Source organism: Trachurus japonicus, chromosome 6 (genome assembly GCF_045865225.1).
Source record: "Trachurus japonicus isolate A0001 chromosome 6, Traja_1.0".
NCBI classification, from domain to species: domain Eukaryota; kingdom Metazoa; phylum Chordata; class Actinopteri; order Carangiformes; family Carangidae; genus Trachurus; species Trachurus japonicus.
Window position 1 is genome coordinate 8,931,130 of NC_140912.1, and position 18,060 is coordinate 8,949,189.

An 18,060-nucleotide genomic window follows, 5' to 3' on the forward strand; every position below is an offset into this window, starting at 1 on the left:
TGGAACCTGTCATTGTACAACATTATGAAAGGTGAGTGAGTACCTTTAATTATTGATAGGCTGATTTATTTTTGTCAGTGTCAGCTGGATTGTAAAAGCTAAATTACTGCTGCATATGAACACAATTATGGCCATCAGGAAATGTTATTTTTATTTATTGTCTGCAGAGGTCAGTGCAAACTTACGATTGACGTTTTGATTCTGAGAAGTTTCTGCCATGCAAATCAGCTGTGCATGTTTCTTCATTTTGGCCAGCTAATAAAGGGCCTACAGTATTAACTAACAAGATCACATGCACAGACTATGCATGTTGAAATTGTAATTGGTCTTTTGTAAGGTGTAAAAAGAAAAACATTGTTGAATTTAGCACATTTGTATGCAGCACATTGCATATCACACTGATAATTAGGTGGTTCCATGCTGTAATAACATCAAAGTAGGCTATTGGTAGGAAATCACACATTTTTTTCAGCATTGGCAATTTTTTTAGAACTAACAAAAATTTAAAAATAAGAAAATGTTTTTGTCAACAACTTGTGCCATTTCCTTGTCCATTTTCTTTTTGCATCTAAAATTATAATTCTTGCTTCCATCTAGTTGTTTAGCTGTAAAAACCTTGCTGTGTACAGGTAGAAGTCTGACATGGTTTGTCCTTGCCTTATGTAACTGATTCGGTTATGTATTAGGTTGCATTTATCCAACTGTGGGAGCTTCGGGGCACAGGACATAATGAGGATGTAACTCTGAACTGCACGTGTTTAGGACAAGTGCCAGGATCACTGCCTTTGTCTATGAGATGCCATGAAGGCCCATGGGACAAGGAGACAATTAATGCCCATTCTCAGGCATTACTGTCATATTGACATCATAATATTAGCATATTACTTATATCCATAACTTTAGGCTACTGATTTGGATCATTCTTGCCATTTCAGGAGATGACAAATAAAAAGAGAAGCTCAGATCAGCACACAGTGTTTTGACAGTTAGCCAATTCTAGCAATTAGCTGCTGAGTAGCTCAATGGAAGATTTAGCAAAATATCTTAGTTGTTTGATGCAAACACTAAACCATAAAAACTTTAGAGTTTTACATGTAGCCTATAATGTCCCACTCCCAAGTCATCATAATGGACTATAGACCAGGAAACCTTTAATAGGCTACATTTAATAGCATTAGTTATGTGTGTAGTTATGAACCTGACTACAGACAGTAGCTAATCCAGATCTCTGGTGTAACAGTTATGTGCATTTTGCACACCTGCCATCCGCACCATTTCCAGTCTTTAGTCTTAAGTCTGTATCAGACAGGTTCTTGCAACATCTATATGAAAACACCAATGTGATTCTTTCTTAAAAATTTACAAATTAAAGGGATAGTTCAACATTTTGGCAAATTGGCCCATTGACATAATAGTTTTAGAATAGGTTCATTACCTTTAATTGTTGGTGCAAGCTATTTTTAGAATGGTGGAGCCGAGCCACGCTGCTCAGAGCTATACGGAGGCTAATGGGATTTCTTGGTTTCCCTCAACAAACTCATCGAGGGCAGTTTTTGGGCAAGCAGTCTCTGCATTTGCCTGGAAAACAACTCCATCGACAATTAAAGGTAACACCTCTTCCCCCTAAAACTAGGCTATAGGGATTATGGCAATGGACCAGTTTGCTATAATGTTGAACTATCCCTTTAAGATCCATGCATTTATTTGGACGATCATGAGCAGTAGGCTACAATACTACCAATAAGTCAGCCAGTCCTTACTCATTCAGTAGGTCAGGCTGTCAGTCATCCAGTCAGTCAGTCTGTCAGTGGCCCAGGCAGTTCACAGCTTTTCAGAGGGGTGAAGCTGGCGTTTTCATGTGATAATGCTCCAGTGTGCCTCAATGAGGTCATTCTCAGCCATTTTCTCACAGTGTGCTTCTATTCTGATGCTCTACCAGTGCATATGTGTGAAAACTATTTCAGGCTTTGCTTCTATAAATGTTTGGTCTCACCTATAAAAAGGACGTGTTTGAAGTGAGCAATTTGGCTTGTGTGCAGAGCTCCACAGAGAAACCATGAAAAATGAGGTAAACTGTGATCTGGCTGTAAGGCGACTGAGGAGTCTCTTTGCCAGCACCGGCAGAGGAGAGGAGCTCCTCTGCTTTTGTTGCACTAAGCCTTCATTCCCACCAAGTTCCTTTTAGAAAACAAGCAACTCTATTTTTACCTCTGGCTGCAATTTGGCTCCAGAGCTGGAGGTTTTGGCCCCTATGCCTACGACAAATCCATCCTCCAACCCCACACACACAACGCGGAGTCAAACCCGACCCCTGCCCTTTGCCAGTAGGAGTACATTCCAAAAGGTGGCTTCACACTGAGCTGCCCCCCCCCCATGTTGCTTGCAGAACATGAAACATAAGTCAAATACATCTTCACTGGTCCATGTCAATTATGTGTGTTTGTTGGTGAGGACGCATGAAAGACAGAGGAAAAGGAGGGAGGTTTGGTGTCAGTGTGTATTCTCCTGTGTCCTGCAGACCGATGACGACCTTGTTTGGATGTAGACAGTTTCAGAGGGAGATAAAAGGGGGACAGAGAAGCTGGTGAGCGGCCTGTTAATGCAACCTGACAGCAGTGAGCACAGTTAGTGAGCTGTCTGTTTCCTCCACAGAGAGAAATTCTTTCAGCAGCGCTTGTCCACAAACAGGGTCTGGCTGAGGGCTTGACTAATATCTAACATGCTCACATAACACTGAGCCGTCACCGACCTCACCTTCCACAGCAGAACCAGTAATATGAAATAGTGATATGATTAGATCTCACGTTAACATAAAAAGGGATATTCTGTACAGTATTTGGTACATCACATGCACAGTGGAAATTCTCTTTGAGAACTAGCCAAGGTCCTGAAACTCTCTTCTCTCCCTTGTGCTCTTAAATCCCTTAAATCTCCCAAAACAGACCTCCTGTGGGTTTGGCAATATTTTCATGTAGTGCAATTTTAGACAAATAAAATTAATGAGCTTTGCACTCAAAAGTTTTAGAAAATAAAAAAAAAGAAATTTGCTTTTGAATGTGGATTAGAGAAGTCAAGATGAGATAAACTATTTAGTGATGTAACGACTGCTGAGTAAAACTTGAAGTCTGTTTTCACAGTTCAATCAGACAACTCTGGAATGAGAAGAAATCATTTAGCAAGCTGAAGCACAGCATGGATAGCATATTCTTGAGCATGGCTGCAGCAGGTTTGGCGTCAGGCTCTGTCTCATATTCGTTCCCTGAATGATCTGCTTTGCCAGACATTACAGGGAATGAAGTGGAACCCCCCACAGGGAATAAAGAGACAGAGCCCACAGGTGGATGCTGGGGAGGTGGTGAGTTTGCAAAACCTCATGGGCAGCAAGGCAGCAGCAGCAGAAGCAGCAGTAGCGAAGGCAGAGCAGCATGTTTGTGTTAATATAAGTCTTAAATAGTTCTATCTTCCGACAGCAATCACTTACATAGAGTGTTTGGTCTGAAACACGGGTCTGTCAGTCACTCTGCTCTGCTGTAAGCCGAGGAGAAAACTTTCCTTGTATCCTACAACCTTTATCCAATGAGGAGAGAGAACGGCATAAAGGGGCGGTCCTCTCTGTGTGTGCAGCCAAGAGATGCGTGTGAATGTGGTGACGTACAGACGAGGGCAGAGACTGCTAACTCCATCGGCTGACAAGAAGTTAGCCAAAACGACCAGATCGCTTACTTCTGCTTTAAATAACCCACCCTATTTGGGCGAGGAGAGCATGTGACTGATCAGCTGAGAGTTGTCTGCCTGAAGCTTCGCAGGCTTTGCATCATTAATAGCAGGCTGAGTGATTCAAATGATACACTAATTCTGTAAAGAGCAGGCCAACAATTGGATATATTCCTGTATTGACTGTCTGCTGAAGTATAATGCAATGTTTTATTTCATAAATGTAAAATATAAAAATAAACACAATCTTTTTATTTTTCCCCATGTCACAATATATAATTGATTGATTACCACTGGAAAATAAAGCAGTTCATAGCATACCATACCGCATGCTATACTGTAGCTATCTTTTGTTTAATTTCTTATTTTATAATATCTATTGTCTACTCTTTCCCATATTTAATCCTTAGGGCACACGGGTGAAATGGAGAACACATCCAAGGTGGAACCCTCCAATGGACACAGCAGACCCCTGGACATTGTGCCCAGTACAGAGGAGAAAATGACAGAGAGGGGTCAGTGGGGCAACAAACTGGAGTTTGTTCTGTCAGTGGCGGGAGAAATCATAGGCCTGGGGAATGTCTGGCGTTTCCCCTACCTTTGTTATAAGAATGGAGGAGGTGAGAAGTGGGGTTAATCATGTCTGGATTTTTATTGTTTGTTGTTTCCCTTCTTGATAAAATGGCCTGAGTTTCAGAGTCAGGGTTTTGCCACAGGATTACAGAGATAGTGATTGGGTAAATGTGTGATCTATGCTGTCAGTTGTACAATGTAGGTCATGGACCACAAAATAATTCAAGAAAAAGAAAAAAGAAAAATCTCATAAGGCGAGTAAATGTCTGACATAGGAGAATGCATATTTTACAAATTTGAATTGCATTTGGAGGTGAACTACAGCTACAGTAGGATGTTTAGGGTTGGATGAATGATTTCAAATTTCTTTTACATTGCTTGTTGTTTATTAAGGAAGGAAGGGAGGGAGGAAGAAAATAATTTGCACCATTGTTTTCCATGTAAACATTTCCTTGCAGTGTCATTGTCTTTGAGTTTGAAGATTCTGTAAGTGTTCGTCACTGCCACTACACATGCTGCCAGATCTCAGACCACGACAAAGAAGAGAGAAACTAAGATTTTGACACATACAGAGAAGATGTGACTTCATTCTCTGTATAGGATACAGTTACTCCACAATATATTTCAGTTTGATGTGATATTAATGTTGATTGTCTGTGTCTTGCTGGAGCATGTGACTGAAACCCCCTGAATGGAGTATTACTTGTATCTGTGTGCTCATACCAGGTGCCTTCTTCATCCCATACCTCATCTTTTTGTTTGCCTGTGGGATCCCCGTCTTCTTCCTGGAGACGGCTCTGGGTCAGTTCACTAGCGAGGGTGGTATCACCTGCTGGAGGAAGATCTGCCCTTTGTTTGAAGGTAATTGTCCGCGACCATAAAGGCTCAAGAACACAGGGTGTGTAAAGAAAAATAAATGCTAATTAATTCACAAATTAACAAGATTAACAAACTTTTTCAAAATACAAAAAAAAAAAAAGACAAACTGAGAAAAAAGTAACTTCAAACTGAGGCCTATAAGGTCAATTAAAGAAACAGCAGCTTAACTCAACCTAACAGACATACTAAATAACACAATAAAGGAGTGACTAGCTGACAGGGAGACAAAACTGGGGGGAACAAACAATTCATTCCACATTGCAAATAAAACATAATGAACAAAGATTTATGGTAACAAATTACATTTCAAAGAAAATGCAGCCTTCCCTCCAAGTTGGCCTCCTCCACTTCCTGCCGTGCCACTATAAGACACCATCTTGCATGGCCCTGCTTCCTCTTCAGGAACTAGGGAGAGCTTACCAGAACCATGCAAAAGGAGAAAAAGAAGTTAAGCTGCAATTCAAACAAAGACAAAAGAAAACTGTCTGTTGATTAAAATGCTTGAACTCAAATTAATCATCAAACTGTCAATAAAATGTGCCACATGAAAACAAAAGACATTAGTGTTTAGTGTCATTATTTGAGATATTTCTATCTGAAAAGAAAAATACTAGACCTAAGTGGTGCCATGTGGTGTGGCCACCACAGTACATAAATGTTATTTAATTTATGTTTAACATCTAAAAATGATCCGCTGCAAAAACAGAGGATCATTTTCAGTAGAACAGTTTTAGTGCCACGCATTCCCAAGATCAGCTCATTTTATTTGCACTAATGACCACAAATTGTTTCCTACGCTTTGTCAAAGTTTCAGTGTGGGGGGTGCACCTATCTTCATGATGTTGTCAACATAAATATGTCATGATCTAACAACCACAGTATGCGTATTATTGTGAAACAAAGAGTCGCTTGTGCGCCACATGATGCATACAAAGATTTATGAGTACAAAACCCCAACAACATATGTCCGTGCAGCAGTGTGGGATGAAAGGAATTTCAGTCTGTTTGGGTCCATTAATCATGTTCGCTGTCCTATGTTCACGGGATATTTGTGTGTGTGTAACTGCTTGTGTGTGTGTATTAAGTGCGTGCCATACAGACGGATGCATGTCATTCAGATGGATGGAAAGCAAAGCAACATCTCCAGTGCTTGTAGCACTCAGCTGCCCTTAAATAAGCCTGTAATCAGCCTGCACTCATGACAGCTGGGGGAGAGCGGAGTCAGCCGTGCAATCATGTGTTGGCACAAGATTTTAACCCAACATTTAATAATTCAGCCTGCATGTAATTTTCTCTGATGCAGTCATTTGACAGGGTAGGAGCGGAGAGCTGAGGATGGCTTTAATCAAACAAAGATGTGCTTTTTCCGAGGTTAAATTACGCCTCTTGTCGGAGGGGAGCTCTTGTCACTGAATCAGAATCATTTCTGAGTCACTTGAGATAAACTGCAGTCATTTGCTTACATGTCGAATCTACAAGTGCACCGAAAATTAAATCCAATTTGAAATGCTGTCGACCGTACCACTGCAACTAAAACCACACACTTGCTTCATCTCCCAGGTGTGCTTGTTCAACAGCACGGTTCCTGAGTGACAGTGTGGGCAGAACATGCCTGCGGGAAAAATATTTTCATCTCAATGTCATATTAAAACTCACAGCTATAGAGGTGAATCAAAAGAATAGTGATGAGTTCCAGGTGACTGTCGGGAGCAGAGAGGAAGACTGTGTAAAAACACATTCCTCTTAGGTCCATGCCTGTTTTTCTGCAACTAAGAGTAACAATCATGTTTTCTGTTCCAGGAGTGGGTTATGCCACCCAGGTGATTGTTGCTCTGCTCAACATCTACTACATCGTCGTGTTAGCCTGGGCCATCTTCTTCCTGTCCAACTCCTTCACATGGGACCTGCCCTGGGCCTCCTGCGACAACTACTGGAACACAGGTAATACACAGGTAGCTGATGTTTAGAATACAATGGGGAACTTCTTCTTTTTGTTTATACAGTTGTAGTTATATGGTCTATTATCTTTTTCTCTTTTTTTGGTGTTCCCCTTCAACATTTCATAAAGTTGTGTATATATACATATATCTGTGTAGAGAGTGAGTGTTCCTGCACCATTTCACTTCTCCGTCTCAGTGGTGGCATTGTTTCACTTGCCTGTGTGTAACTTGGAAACCTCAGAGAAAGCTTGGATTTCTTCACAGGGTTGAATGTCTTTTTGTCTTTCCTTCATTCAAGATTCCTGTATGGCATTTCAGAGGGGGAATAGCTCCATCAATCACCATGAGAACACCACCTCGCCTGTCATTGAGTTCTGGGAGTAAGTGCCTTGTTGTTTGACTATGTCCTCAAATGGCCTCATGTGCCAGCAAATTCACACAATTTTCATCTTAACAGGGCTAATTTAAAATTGGGTGGTTGTTACAGTAGATGCAATGGAGTAAACGTTTTTTCAGTTTAACCACATGTGTTTTTGAATTGCTTGAATACTTTTTTAGTTTCTGCAAGGATGAACAAAGAACTAGCTGGAAAAGTTGTGAACATGAATGCGCTGAATTCTGAAACTAAATAAAAAATAAATAAATGTTTGTCCGTTGTGTATATGTTCCCCCCAGGCGCAGAGTCCTGAGAATTTCCTCAGGTATTCATCACATCGGCTCTCTGAACTGGGACCTGGTTATCTGTTTGGCCGTTGCCTGGGTCATCTGCTACTTCTGCATCTGGAAGGGAGTGAAGTCAACTGGCAAGGTAAACCTGTTCTCCATTCATGACTATGGGAGTAACTCTACCTACTCTGGTCCCAGTTAGAAAGCACACTGTGTCGATGGTTTCTGGTGACCCCTGGTGGTTGTTTAAACTTCAACAAACCCTCCATTTATTTATTTATTTTTTTTAAAGCTTCATTATGAATAATCACATCAAGGTTCATAACTACTGATGCTGGTAATTGTATTGTTTTTACTGGAACATTGATATGCTACTGTATTATTAGGGATTATTATTATATTCTATTACATTATTATTATATATTATTATATCATTATTCAGCATTATTTATTATTCATTTTTGGGGTTTTTTGCGTTTAATTGACAGGATAGTTGAAAGAGACAGAAAATGGGGAGAAGGACATGCAGCAAGGGGCCACCAGGTATTGGCTGCAGCGAGGACTGTAGCCTCTGCACATTGGGCAGACTGAGCTATACGGCACCCTATTCTTAAGTTGTCTCACTCTATGTGTGCTGTGTGACCAGTCCAAGAACCAGCCAGTCAGCTAGTCAGCTAAATCTGTGTTAGTCACAACAGCTGCATGAACGAAGACTGGCAAATACATTTCCTTTATATATCTGAGTGAAACTGTTTTTTTGGGGCCTGAATAAAGGCTAGCAGAGCTCTGCGCTGCTGTTTCTCTGCAGGTGGTTTACTTCACAGCCACCTTCCCGTACGCTATGTTGCTGATTCTACTCATCAGAGGCGTCACCCTGCCAGGAGCCTCCAGGGGAATCCATTTCTACCTCTACCCCGACCTGGGACGCCTCTCTGACCCACAGGTACAATAGGCCAGAGATATACCTGTGCTCAGATGCTCAGTTATCTTGAACACACTCAGCCTGGTGTGGACATGAGGCCACTGAGTGTGTGCTTCTGCCTATGTCTGCATTGAAATCACAATCCCTACACTGCGCACATTCACAGTGATGCTCAAACTCATGTGAACACCAAAGTCTTTTCCCCAACTATCATACATATAAGTAATCACTTTCTTATTAATTGTTGCTGCTTTCTTGATGAGACTATCAAGAATATTCGGCTCACTACCACTTTTGTAATATGAAATTGAGTTTATTAAATAACTCCTCATTTATAAGTAATGATAAAATTGAGTTTGAGAAAGCTTAAACTCTTAGTTGCTGAAAAGACTTTAGTTCATCACCTATATACATATCACCAATTTTTGTAATACCAGCGTTCTTCCAATCTCTGAATCCCACATCTACACAAGAATTTTCAAATTTTTCAAAAAAGGATTATTCACAATGGGTGCTAAGAATGAATATTGATTTAATCCAAAGTAGTTTTGCTGTTTTGACAAAAAATTAAAAAAAAAAAAAAATGTTGCCACCACTTTTTCTCAAGGGAACAGTATCATTGCAAATCATGTCCAGGAGAATGTCAAGTGCTCCTCTGCAGTAACAGAGTGGATTTAGGACAGTTGTAGGAACATGGACTTTATATTCTTTCCTTGCTGTAACATCGCACCCAGTGTGAAAATCCAAACGAGTGGCCCTGTTCAGTCCCTCTCAGGGTTCCAGGGATGAATACAAACCCTGTGTGTGCGGGCCAAGACAAGCCAGGCTGGTGGAGTTGGTACCTTCTGGAATACCTGCTTTTGTGTTGCACTGTTGGTTGGACCCCCCCTCCAATCAATCAGATCTTCAGTCTTGGCTGCCAGCTGTCTTAAACATGCCCCAGTGCTCTGAAGGCACTTTACCAGAACTGAAAGAATAAAGAGGAACCTCATTTAAATTTTGAAGTGCGAGTGAATGTTGAAAGAGAGGGTGGAAAAGTGCTGCACTCTATGTCTCAGAATGATTGAGATGGATAATGGGCTCCGCTGGTTGGCTGATGTCATGACGGTGGAGTTGAGAGGGTGAAGTTTTGGAGTAAGGAGTTTCAGGACTTGATAGCTGCACTGGGAGTGAGATTGATTTGTTAAGAAGAGAGGTGAGAGTGGAGGTAACACACATGGACAATACATGAGAGGTTGTGTGAAAGTCAAGCTCACAATTGACAAAAAGGCTTCACAGCCACTTTTCTGTGAGTCAGAGGCTGAAGTGAAGGAGAACAGTCTCCAACATCCGATGCAGGAAGAATTTGGTGTTTTGTCGCCTGTCACTTTGATGTTCATAAGAAAATACATCTTAAAGGAGACATATGATTCCCCCTTTCTACGAATTAAAATAGTTCCCAGGTGTCTTAAAGACATGTCTGCGACATGCTGTGGTCAAAATACCCCAAGGATCAAACATCACAGCTCTTTTCATACTCTCAAAAAAGCCCTGTTCAGAACGGCTGGTTTCAGTGCCTGTCCCTTTAAATGCAAATGAACAACTGCTTGCCCCGCCCCTTCTACTGGTCCCAGGTAGGGGTGGGGTTATGCAAATTTGAATCCTTGTTACATCACTGGGCGAGAACTGAGGGAACAGCTCGTGAAACCACGTGGGCGTCTGCACAGTACAGATTTATTTGTCAATTCTCACATTTTGGGGCTGGAAAGCAAGACAAACACCCAAATATACGTTAAAGAGCCTTCAAAAAGTGATATTTCCATAATATGTCCCCTATAAGTTATGAAATGTCAGTGTTGCTACAAAGACTACACAGACACCAGAGTGAGCTGAGCCCACTTTGGTTCAGTTGTACGCAACCAAACAAAATGGTGACCAAAAGGTGAACTGATAACCGGTTATTCTTTGTATTTGTTATATGATGTTGTAATTATTCTGTGTGAGCTCAGACACCTCAGTTATGCAGGAAGATAGTTTGGGAACAGAGGAGCTTTGACTTTTGTGGCTGTGGGTTGAATCTAGATTGTATAATTTAATGTAAACATCCATAAAAAATTCAACATTCAAGTTATTATGTAACATGAAATTATATCTAATCTAATTGTTAACATTTTCTCCCTTCAAATGTCTTTCCTCCATTTCCTCCTGTTCTGTCCTAAGGTATGGATGGATGCTGGAACTCAGATCTTCTTCTCATATGCCATCTGTCTGGGCTGCCTCACTGCGCTGGGGAGCTACAACAAATACAACAACAACTGCTACAGGTGTGGACTGAAATAACACTGCATTATTATGAACACAGCACCAATCTCTGTGTCCTGTTGTACATGTCAGTAATGACCTGTTATTATTGTGTCTTACATTACCAGTTATTGATTTAAATGTATTAGTGTAATAGATGGTCTCCCTCTCTGTGTTGTCTCCAGGGACTGCCTTTCCCTCTGTTTCCTAAACAGTGGAACCAGTTTTGTGGCCGGCTTCGCCATCTTCTCCATCCTGGGCTTTATGTCTTACGAACAGAACGTACCCATCTCAGAGGTGGCTGAATCTGGTGGGTGGTTCTTTCTTTATTCACCTCATGAAAATGTCACTGCAACTATAGCTTGTTTACTTTTTAAATCATTTTATATAATTTATGGCATTGTTATGTAAGCTGCAGGACGATCTGAATTTCCCTCTTTGGGATTAATAAAGTATTTTTAGTTTCTCTGGTTTTACTGTATGTAGGTAGGCTATATGTTGAAGTAAAATTTTGTTTTATTCTTCTTGACATCAAAATATTGTCATTTAGAGCATTTATTTGCAGAAAATGGCCTTGAATAATACAAAGAAAACAGCTTAATTTTCAAACAACGCAACACATTGAAATCAACAGTGGTGGAATAACCCCAATTTTTAATCTCAGCAGTGGTTTTTATACTTTTCCTCGTTAAATATGATTTGGTTCAGGTGAGCACCTAATCAGTGTAAGTATGACTGATTGTGTCTTGTGCTTCTGATGCTGATTTAAGAAAATTTGGAATGGCCTCAATTTTTTCCAGAGCTGTATTTCTGCTGAAGACGAGAATCTCACACTTGATTTGGAAAAGCAGCTCAACAAAATGCAGTTAGTTCTGAGTTTAAGTGCACTGAGCAAAGGTCATGTGTGAGGGGATAAGTGCCAATGCTCAAATGTTTTCCTCCAGCTTCTCAAAGGCATCTGTGTTATTTTTAGGACACTGATGATAATTGGAAACGCTTAATGAGAAAAGCACATGTGAACTCTGTCTTACCCAGGTCCAGGTCTGGCCTTCATAGCCTACCCTCGAGCTGTGTCCATGATGCCTTTCTCCCCTCTGTGGGCCTGCTTCTTCTTTATTATGATTGTCTTCCTGGGACTGGACAGTCAGGTGAGACCAACAGAACTATGGCTAAACCTTCTGACATATGATTCAGGCAGTACATTAATACGGCCAACCTATATAGTCCTTTTATTCCAATGAGAAAATGCTTGTTTGAATAGGTCAGAAATAAAGAAATCACATACATTAACATTCATACCTGTACTTGATGTTTCCCTCCTGATCAGTTTGTGTGTGTGGAGAGCCTGGTGACAGCCATGGTGGACATGTATCCCTCTACCTTCCGCCGTAAAAACCGCAGGGAGCTCTTCATCCTGGCTGTGGCCGTGGTGTCTTTCCTCATGGGGCTCATCATGCTGACAGAGGTTAGACTCCAGTTTTCTTCACAGTGATTACAAAATAAATACCCAATCCTTACATTTTCACATGTGATACATCCATCCATCCATCAGCATCTTTTGTTATATATCTATGTGATATAACACAACCTTGTTTTACAGTTTTTCTCAATCGCTTTGGTGCTTTTCTCAGATCAGAATTCACAACATTTAGCAATTTCTCATTCCTCTGAACAAATTGCAAATGCTTTTGGACATGTATCAGTTGATTTCATACAATTATTTGCTGTTTTATAACATTATCATTTGTTTATGTCATGTCAGTCAAAATGAACTATACTGGTGAATTCTGAATAGTCATTCTCTATAAAACTAATAGTCCTCATTTAATTGCTCGAGTCATTATACAAAATTGTTGAACTAGTTGTCAAAATCTCTCAAACTAATTTTAAATGTTGCCAAAACCACTTTAAATTCAATTATTCAAACAGAATAGGTATGTAGTATAATAAAGTTTAAAATTTTCGACAAGTAATAAAAAAAAGAGCAGCTCAATTACAGTAGTGTAGTACTGAAGACTCTGATTTGGACTCGGAGCATCAAATGCATTTGGATACAGAAGCTGGAGTCAAGGACTGACTGTTTTGTTTTCACATGCGTGCAAGAGCACTGGAGCTTTGTAACTCAACTCACTCAATTCTGCTGACTCAGACTTCTTGGGTGACTCAGGACCTGTGACTTTACTTGAGTCGACTTGTGCCACAACACTGGTCTCAAAGTTGCACTTTGCAGAACTGTCTGCCAAACAACAACAACAACAAAAATGGATCATTGACTTTCGGTATTCTCCATGTTTGACACTGCATAAAGGAATCCCTATAAAACGATGTGTGTCCCCACAGGGAGGAATGTATATCTTCCAGCTCTTTGACTACTATGCAGCCAGTGGGATGTGTCTACTCTTCGTGGCTGTTTTTGAGACTGTTTGCATTGCTTGGATTTATGGTGAGTGTATTACTTAGGCTATATTCAGAAATTCAACATTACAAGGTCTTTAGAGTCACTGGGCATTAATCACTCTCACCCACTGCTCTCCGGGACTCTCTTTTGTTTGCAGCATAGCTGGGGATCCTGAGGCTGACCAAGAGAGTTTTAATTCTATTTGATGGTTTATTTTCCAATAACGTGAATTCTAAGGAATAATTTGTTGAAGCCAAACATCATAATAAAGTGACCTAATTTAGGCTCTGAGCAGTAATTAGCTGCAGAGCATTAATGTTCTCTTAAACATCACAGGCTATTACACAGTGATGGAAGTCTCCACTGTGTTTCCCCTTATCTCTCCCAGGTGCTGATCGTTTCTATGACAACATAGAGGATATGATTGGCTATCGCCCCAGCCCTGTCATCAAGTACTGCTGGCTGTTCTTCACCCCTGCAACATGCTTTGTGGGTTCCACATTCACCATAGATACACATTCTCACAATTCTCTTGCACATGAACTACAGTCTGCTACAACCGTGTCCTCTTTTAAAAGCACACTAAAAACATATATTTTCTTTAAGCTTTTAGTATGTTTAAAGCGTGTGTTTTATTCTGTCTTTCTCCTTCGTTTAATTTGATTATTATTATTATTAATATCTTCCTTTTTTAAGAATGATGACAATAATACATCCTTATATGTTTTTATCATGTCCTTAAATTTTTTATACATGTAATATTTTCTTATCTTATATGCTATTTTATATTATACAGTGTATCTTTGTTTTTATTCTGAAGCACATTGAGTTTATGCTTGTCATATGAAATGTGCTATATAAATACATTTGACTTGACTTCATACCTCCCTGAGAGAAGAGCAGCCTCTGGTGGCCAGTGTTGAAAATGACCACAAAAAATGACCCAATAACCCTTTTTCTGTATTTATGCAACATATCTGGATAAGAGTGGTGTATAAATTGGATAATAATCAATTGTTTATTCAATCAGCATTACTGAAGTGCTGTCTCTGTTATCAGGGCACCTTCGCCTTCGCCTTGATCAAGTACTCACCTCTGAAGTACAACAATGAATATGTCTACCCATGGTGGGGCAATGGGATAGGCTGGATCCTGGCTCTGTCCTCCATGCTGTGTATCCCTGTCTGGGCAACAGTGAAACTCTACTACACCCCTGGCACACTGAGAGAGGTACGTAGCCTACACTGTCCTTTTCAGGAGCAAATTCTCGATTTCAGAAACATCTTTCCAATAATTATTTCTCGCTGCTGCCCAATGGTTTAGTTCAATGATGCCTGATTGGCTTTGTTTCCTGTAGGCATCTCTGACAAATCCACTGTACTCTGCAAAATGACAGCTTATTTGCAAAACACAGTGGAATAATTGCACCTACAGAGCCAGCCCTCAGTGGGCGGTTGGAACCAAACCAGAGATGAAAGACATGTGAATATTTGACTTTTTTTGTCACGTGACTTCAAATCTCCATACTGTTTAACCACCACACCATCAGATTCCACTTGGGGACCTTTGCAGCATGTCTCTTTTTCCCTATCTCTACTTTAAATGTCAGCTCTTATCTGTCACATCTTTTACTTGGAAATGAATAGCCTTCAATCTGCTCATATATTGTGTTCACAGCGCCTTGCATTCTTGACCACTCCTTCCACCGAGTTACCAAAAACCAAGCAGGAGCAAGAGAAGCTTCTCGCCATCTTCGCAGCCGACGGCGACAGCCTCCCTCAGACGGCCCCTCCCACTAAGGATGGTTACTTCCCTGTTGATGAAAAAGAGTCGCACTGTTAGAGACCCGAGGGTTTGAAATCAGAGCCTCGCGGGGGATCAAAGGTCACTCCTCAACTGTGACACTGTGTCTGGCCAACTCTCTCTGCAATACCTCACCGGACAAAGTGATGAATCAAATCGCACAGACTCAGAGTTAAAAAGTCACCTGAGCTGTAACTGCTGAGCTGCTGCTGGAGGTTTTCCTCCACGCTGCCTTAAACACACAGTATGATGGCATCTACTTTCCTTTCTTAAAAATTTCCATCTTTTTTTAGGAGAGCTGGTTATCATCTCATTTTGCCAGTGGCAGAGTCACATGTACATTTGAAGAAAAAAAAAAGGCCATTGTTGTTACGCAGTGGCTAAGAATTTACATATGATCATGTCTGCTTTCTAAGGAAGCATTTTTTTTCTGTTATGGACATCTCTAATGTTCAGTTAGTCTGACATGACATTCCATGCTGCTGCTGCAGGAGCAAGAGGGCTCATAGGATCATAAACATTCACTTCTGTATTGTTTATTGTGTATTGTGTATTCAATTCAGTCACACCAGCACCAACAGCACTGTTTTTATTATACAGTAGTGAGTTCTCATCTCAGGATGTGAAATCTTCTATTAAAACATCCTTCAAAAACATGTAGTAATAACCAATTCTTGGGAATACAAGAATTTGATATTAAAATCACATTTAGCTAAACTGATGACAACTCATCTCATTAGGCTTTGCTGTTGGTATTTCATATTAATGTTCTGTCTTCATTCATTCACTGTTTCTTTTTTTTTTTATCAATTTTTTCTTCTGCATGAATATTTTACATGCTGCCTTTTGTTAGAATTCTGATTATTGACATTTTTAATTCATTTGGTTTTGCCTCATCTCATGCATTAAATCATGTAAAATTAAAATATAAAGTGCCTGAAAGAGACAGCTGTGCCACTGAGATAAGATAAACAGAAAGGGCTGTAATGAGTGAAGGGATTTCTTCCAGAATGAACGTCGCTTTTTTTTCTTTCTCTCTGCTGTGTAATAATGAACTTTGGCCGGTGTTTCTTTAGTTAGAATGCTGGAATGAACATGTGATAATCGATTACTGTTAGGGAACACGTTTACATATTTGTAACTTTTGTATGCTAAAATGATTTTTTATGACAGAATAAATACCTTCATTTGAAATGTAAATTTCTATGGAAATGTGGGTCATACAATTCATTTTCCAGTTTATTAATGACTGAGGATTTTGATACTTTTTTAATATATATATATTTACAATATATAGACTTCTATATCTAAATTTCAGCACCTTGCTGAGAACAACATTATTTGATATTCACTTGCTATCATGCAAATTTTTTTTTTAGGAATTTAGAGATTTGATGGTGTGTGAAGGATAATTTTCACCTGCAACATTTTTTCAACTGAACTTCAGCACATTTACGTGTATAATATAAATAAAACACTGGATACCAATACAGAAAGAACAGTGTGGGATATATTTGATCCAAACCAATATCCACATTTTACTAAATAAATGCAATCTGTAGCGATAACTGATCATTTCAACTTCATTAACTTGAAAACTGTGTCAACAACTTCTCAACAGTTTTGAGTCAAGTGTCAGCTGTTAAATATGACTACACATCTGTCCAGTCCAGGCTCTTCACTGAGCTAAGATGACAACACATAGAAACCAGTACTGTGTGTTGGCCAACCCACTTCTCCCTATCAATTCATATTTTATTAAAAGATTCAAAACATTTCAGTTGAGCTTGAGCTGTACTGAGCCAGCTTCAGGAGAAGATGAAAAAGTCCATCAAAAGGAAACACATTGGCATGAAGGCCTCTGTAGACATCATGGACCTGCTCGTTCAAAAAGAGTAGAAAGCTGAAGAGGAGAGAGGAGGAGAAGTAGGCCAGGTGTGGGGCACTGGAGGTGAGTATAGCCTACAGGAACTGATTCAGAGAGGACTGGAAAAACATGGGGGAAATCTGCATCAGCCAAGTGTTGGAGGAAGACAGCAGGGCTAAGAAGGAAAAGGAAGTGTCAAAATATAAAAACAAGGGAGGAGAAAGAGATGAAAAAGAGGAGAACTGCTGTTAGGAAGGAGAAAAGAAGGAAATTATGAAAAATGAGGAGCAAAACAAGAATCAGGAGGAAGAGGAGGAGAAAACTCAACAGGCAGTAAAGAACATGACAGTGAGAAGGTGAAGGAGAAGAGAAAGAGGACTTGTGGTTAACAAATGAATGGGAAAAAAGAGAACAAGCCAAAAAAGGGGGAAAGAAAAATAACTGGTGTTAGCTATATCACACCCACCCCCCCTTCCTCATGCCTCCCCTTTACCACAACCAACCAGGAGTGGACTAGCTCAAAGCTAGCTCTAAATATAACTCTGGTGAGTGACAAGTCATTTTGAGGCAACCTCTCTGTGCCAAATGTCTTTACATGATACACAAGCCAGATATGAATGATGTTAATTACAGTCTTTAACAATATTGAGCATAGCAAACACAGAGACCAAAAAATAACATTATCAGTGTTGGGGATGTTACTTTTAAAAATAATGAGTTATAGTTGGTTGTTAGCTACTTTAACTACCAGGAAAAGTAACTGTGTTAGGTACTTTTTAAAATAAAATGCTCAAAATGTCAAATTACTTGGACTCGCCCCTCTAACCCCTAACCAAAACCCTAACCTCCTGTTTATCTGAAACTAACTCAAATCACTCACTTACCTATTCCTCGACATTGCATAGTCGCTATTCCATACCTACCCGGTCATGAAAGTTAGTACAGAGTGCAGTTACAGCCGGCACAACCCCGCTCAGGCTGCTGCGGACTGGTTCATCCTGTTAACCGTTTTTCTACC

The 18,060-nt window shown here is 40.1% G+C and overlaps 1 protein-coding gene across 1 annotated transcript; it reads left to right on the forward strand.

Moving 5' to 3' along the window:
• On the forward strand, positions 1-16,378 carry slc6a13 (solute carrier family 6 member 13). The gene is made up of 15 exons (XM_085778585.1): positions 1-31; positions 4,125-4,334; positions 5,014-5,148; positions 6,967-7,107; positions 7,405-7,486; positions 7,782-7,914; positions 8,581-8,715; positions 10,894-10,997; positions 11,160-11,284; positions 12,010-12,122; positions 12,302-12,439; positions 13,315-13,417; positions 13,761-13,861; positions 14,432-14,602; positions 15,050-16,378. Exons 1-15 carry the CDS (start codon positions 25-27, stop codon positions 15,212-15,214), a joined length of 1,863 nt encoding a protein of 620 aa, XP_085634711.1. The 5' UTR covers positions 1-24; the 3' UTR covers positions 15,215-16,378.
• Positions 16,379-18,060: the final 1,682 nt, after the last annotated feature.

What these genes read in the sequence shown, in the direction of transcription:
- slc6a13 (XM_085778585.1), top strand. An exon ending in GATCTGCCCTTTGTTTGAAG is followed by an intron (nt 5,149 to 6,966) that starts GTAATTGTCCGC and finishes TTTCTGTTCCAG; the next exon opens with GAGTGGGTTATGCCACCCAG. An exon ending in GAGTGAAGTCAACTGGCAAG is followed by an intron (nt 7,915 to 8,580) that starts GTAAACCTGTTC and finishes GTTTCTCTGCAG; the next exon opens with GTGGTTTACTTCACAGCCAC.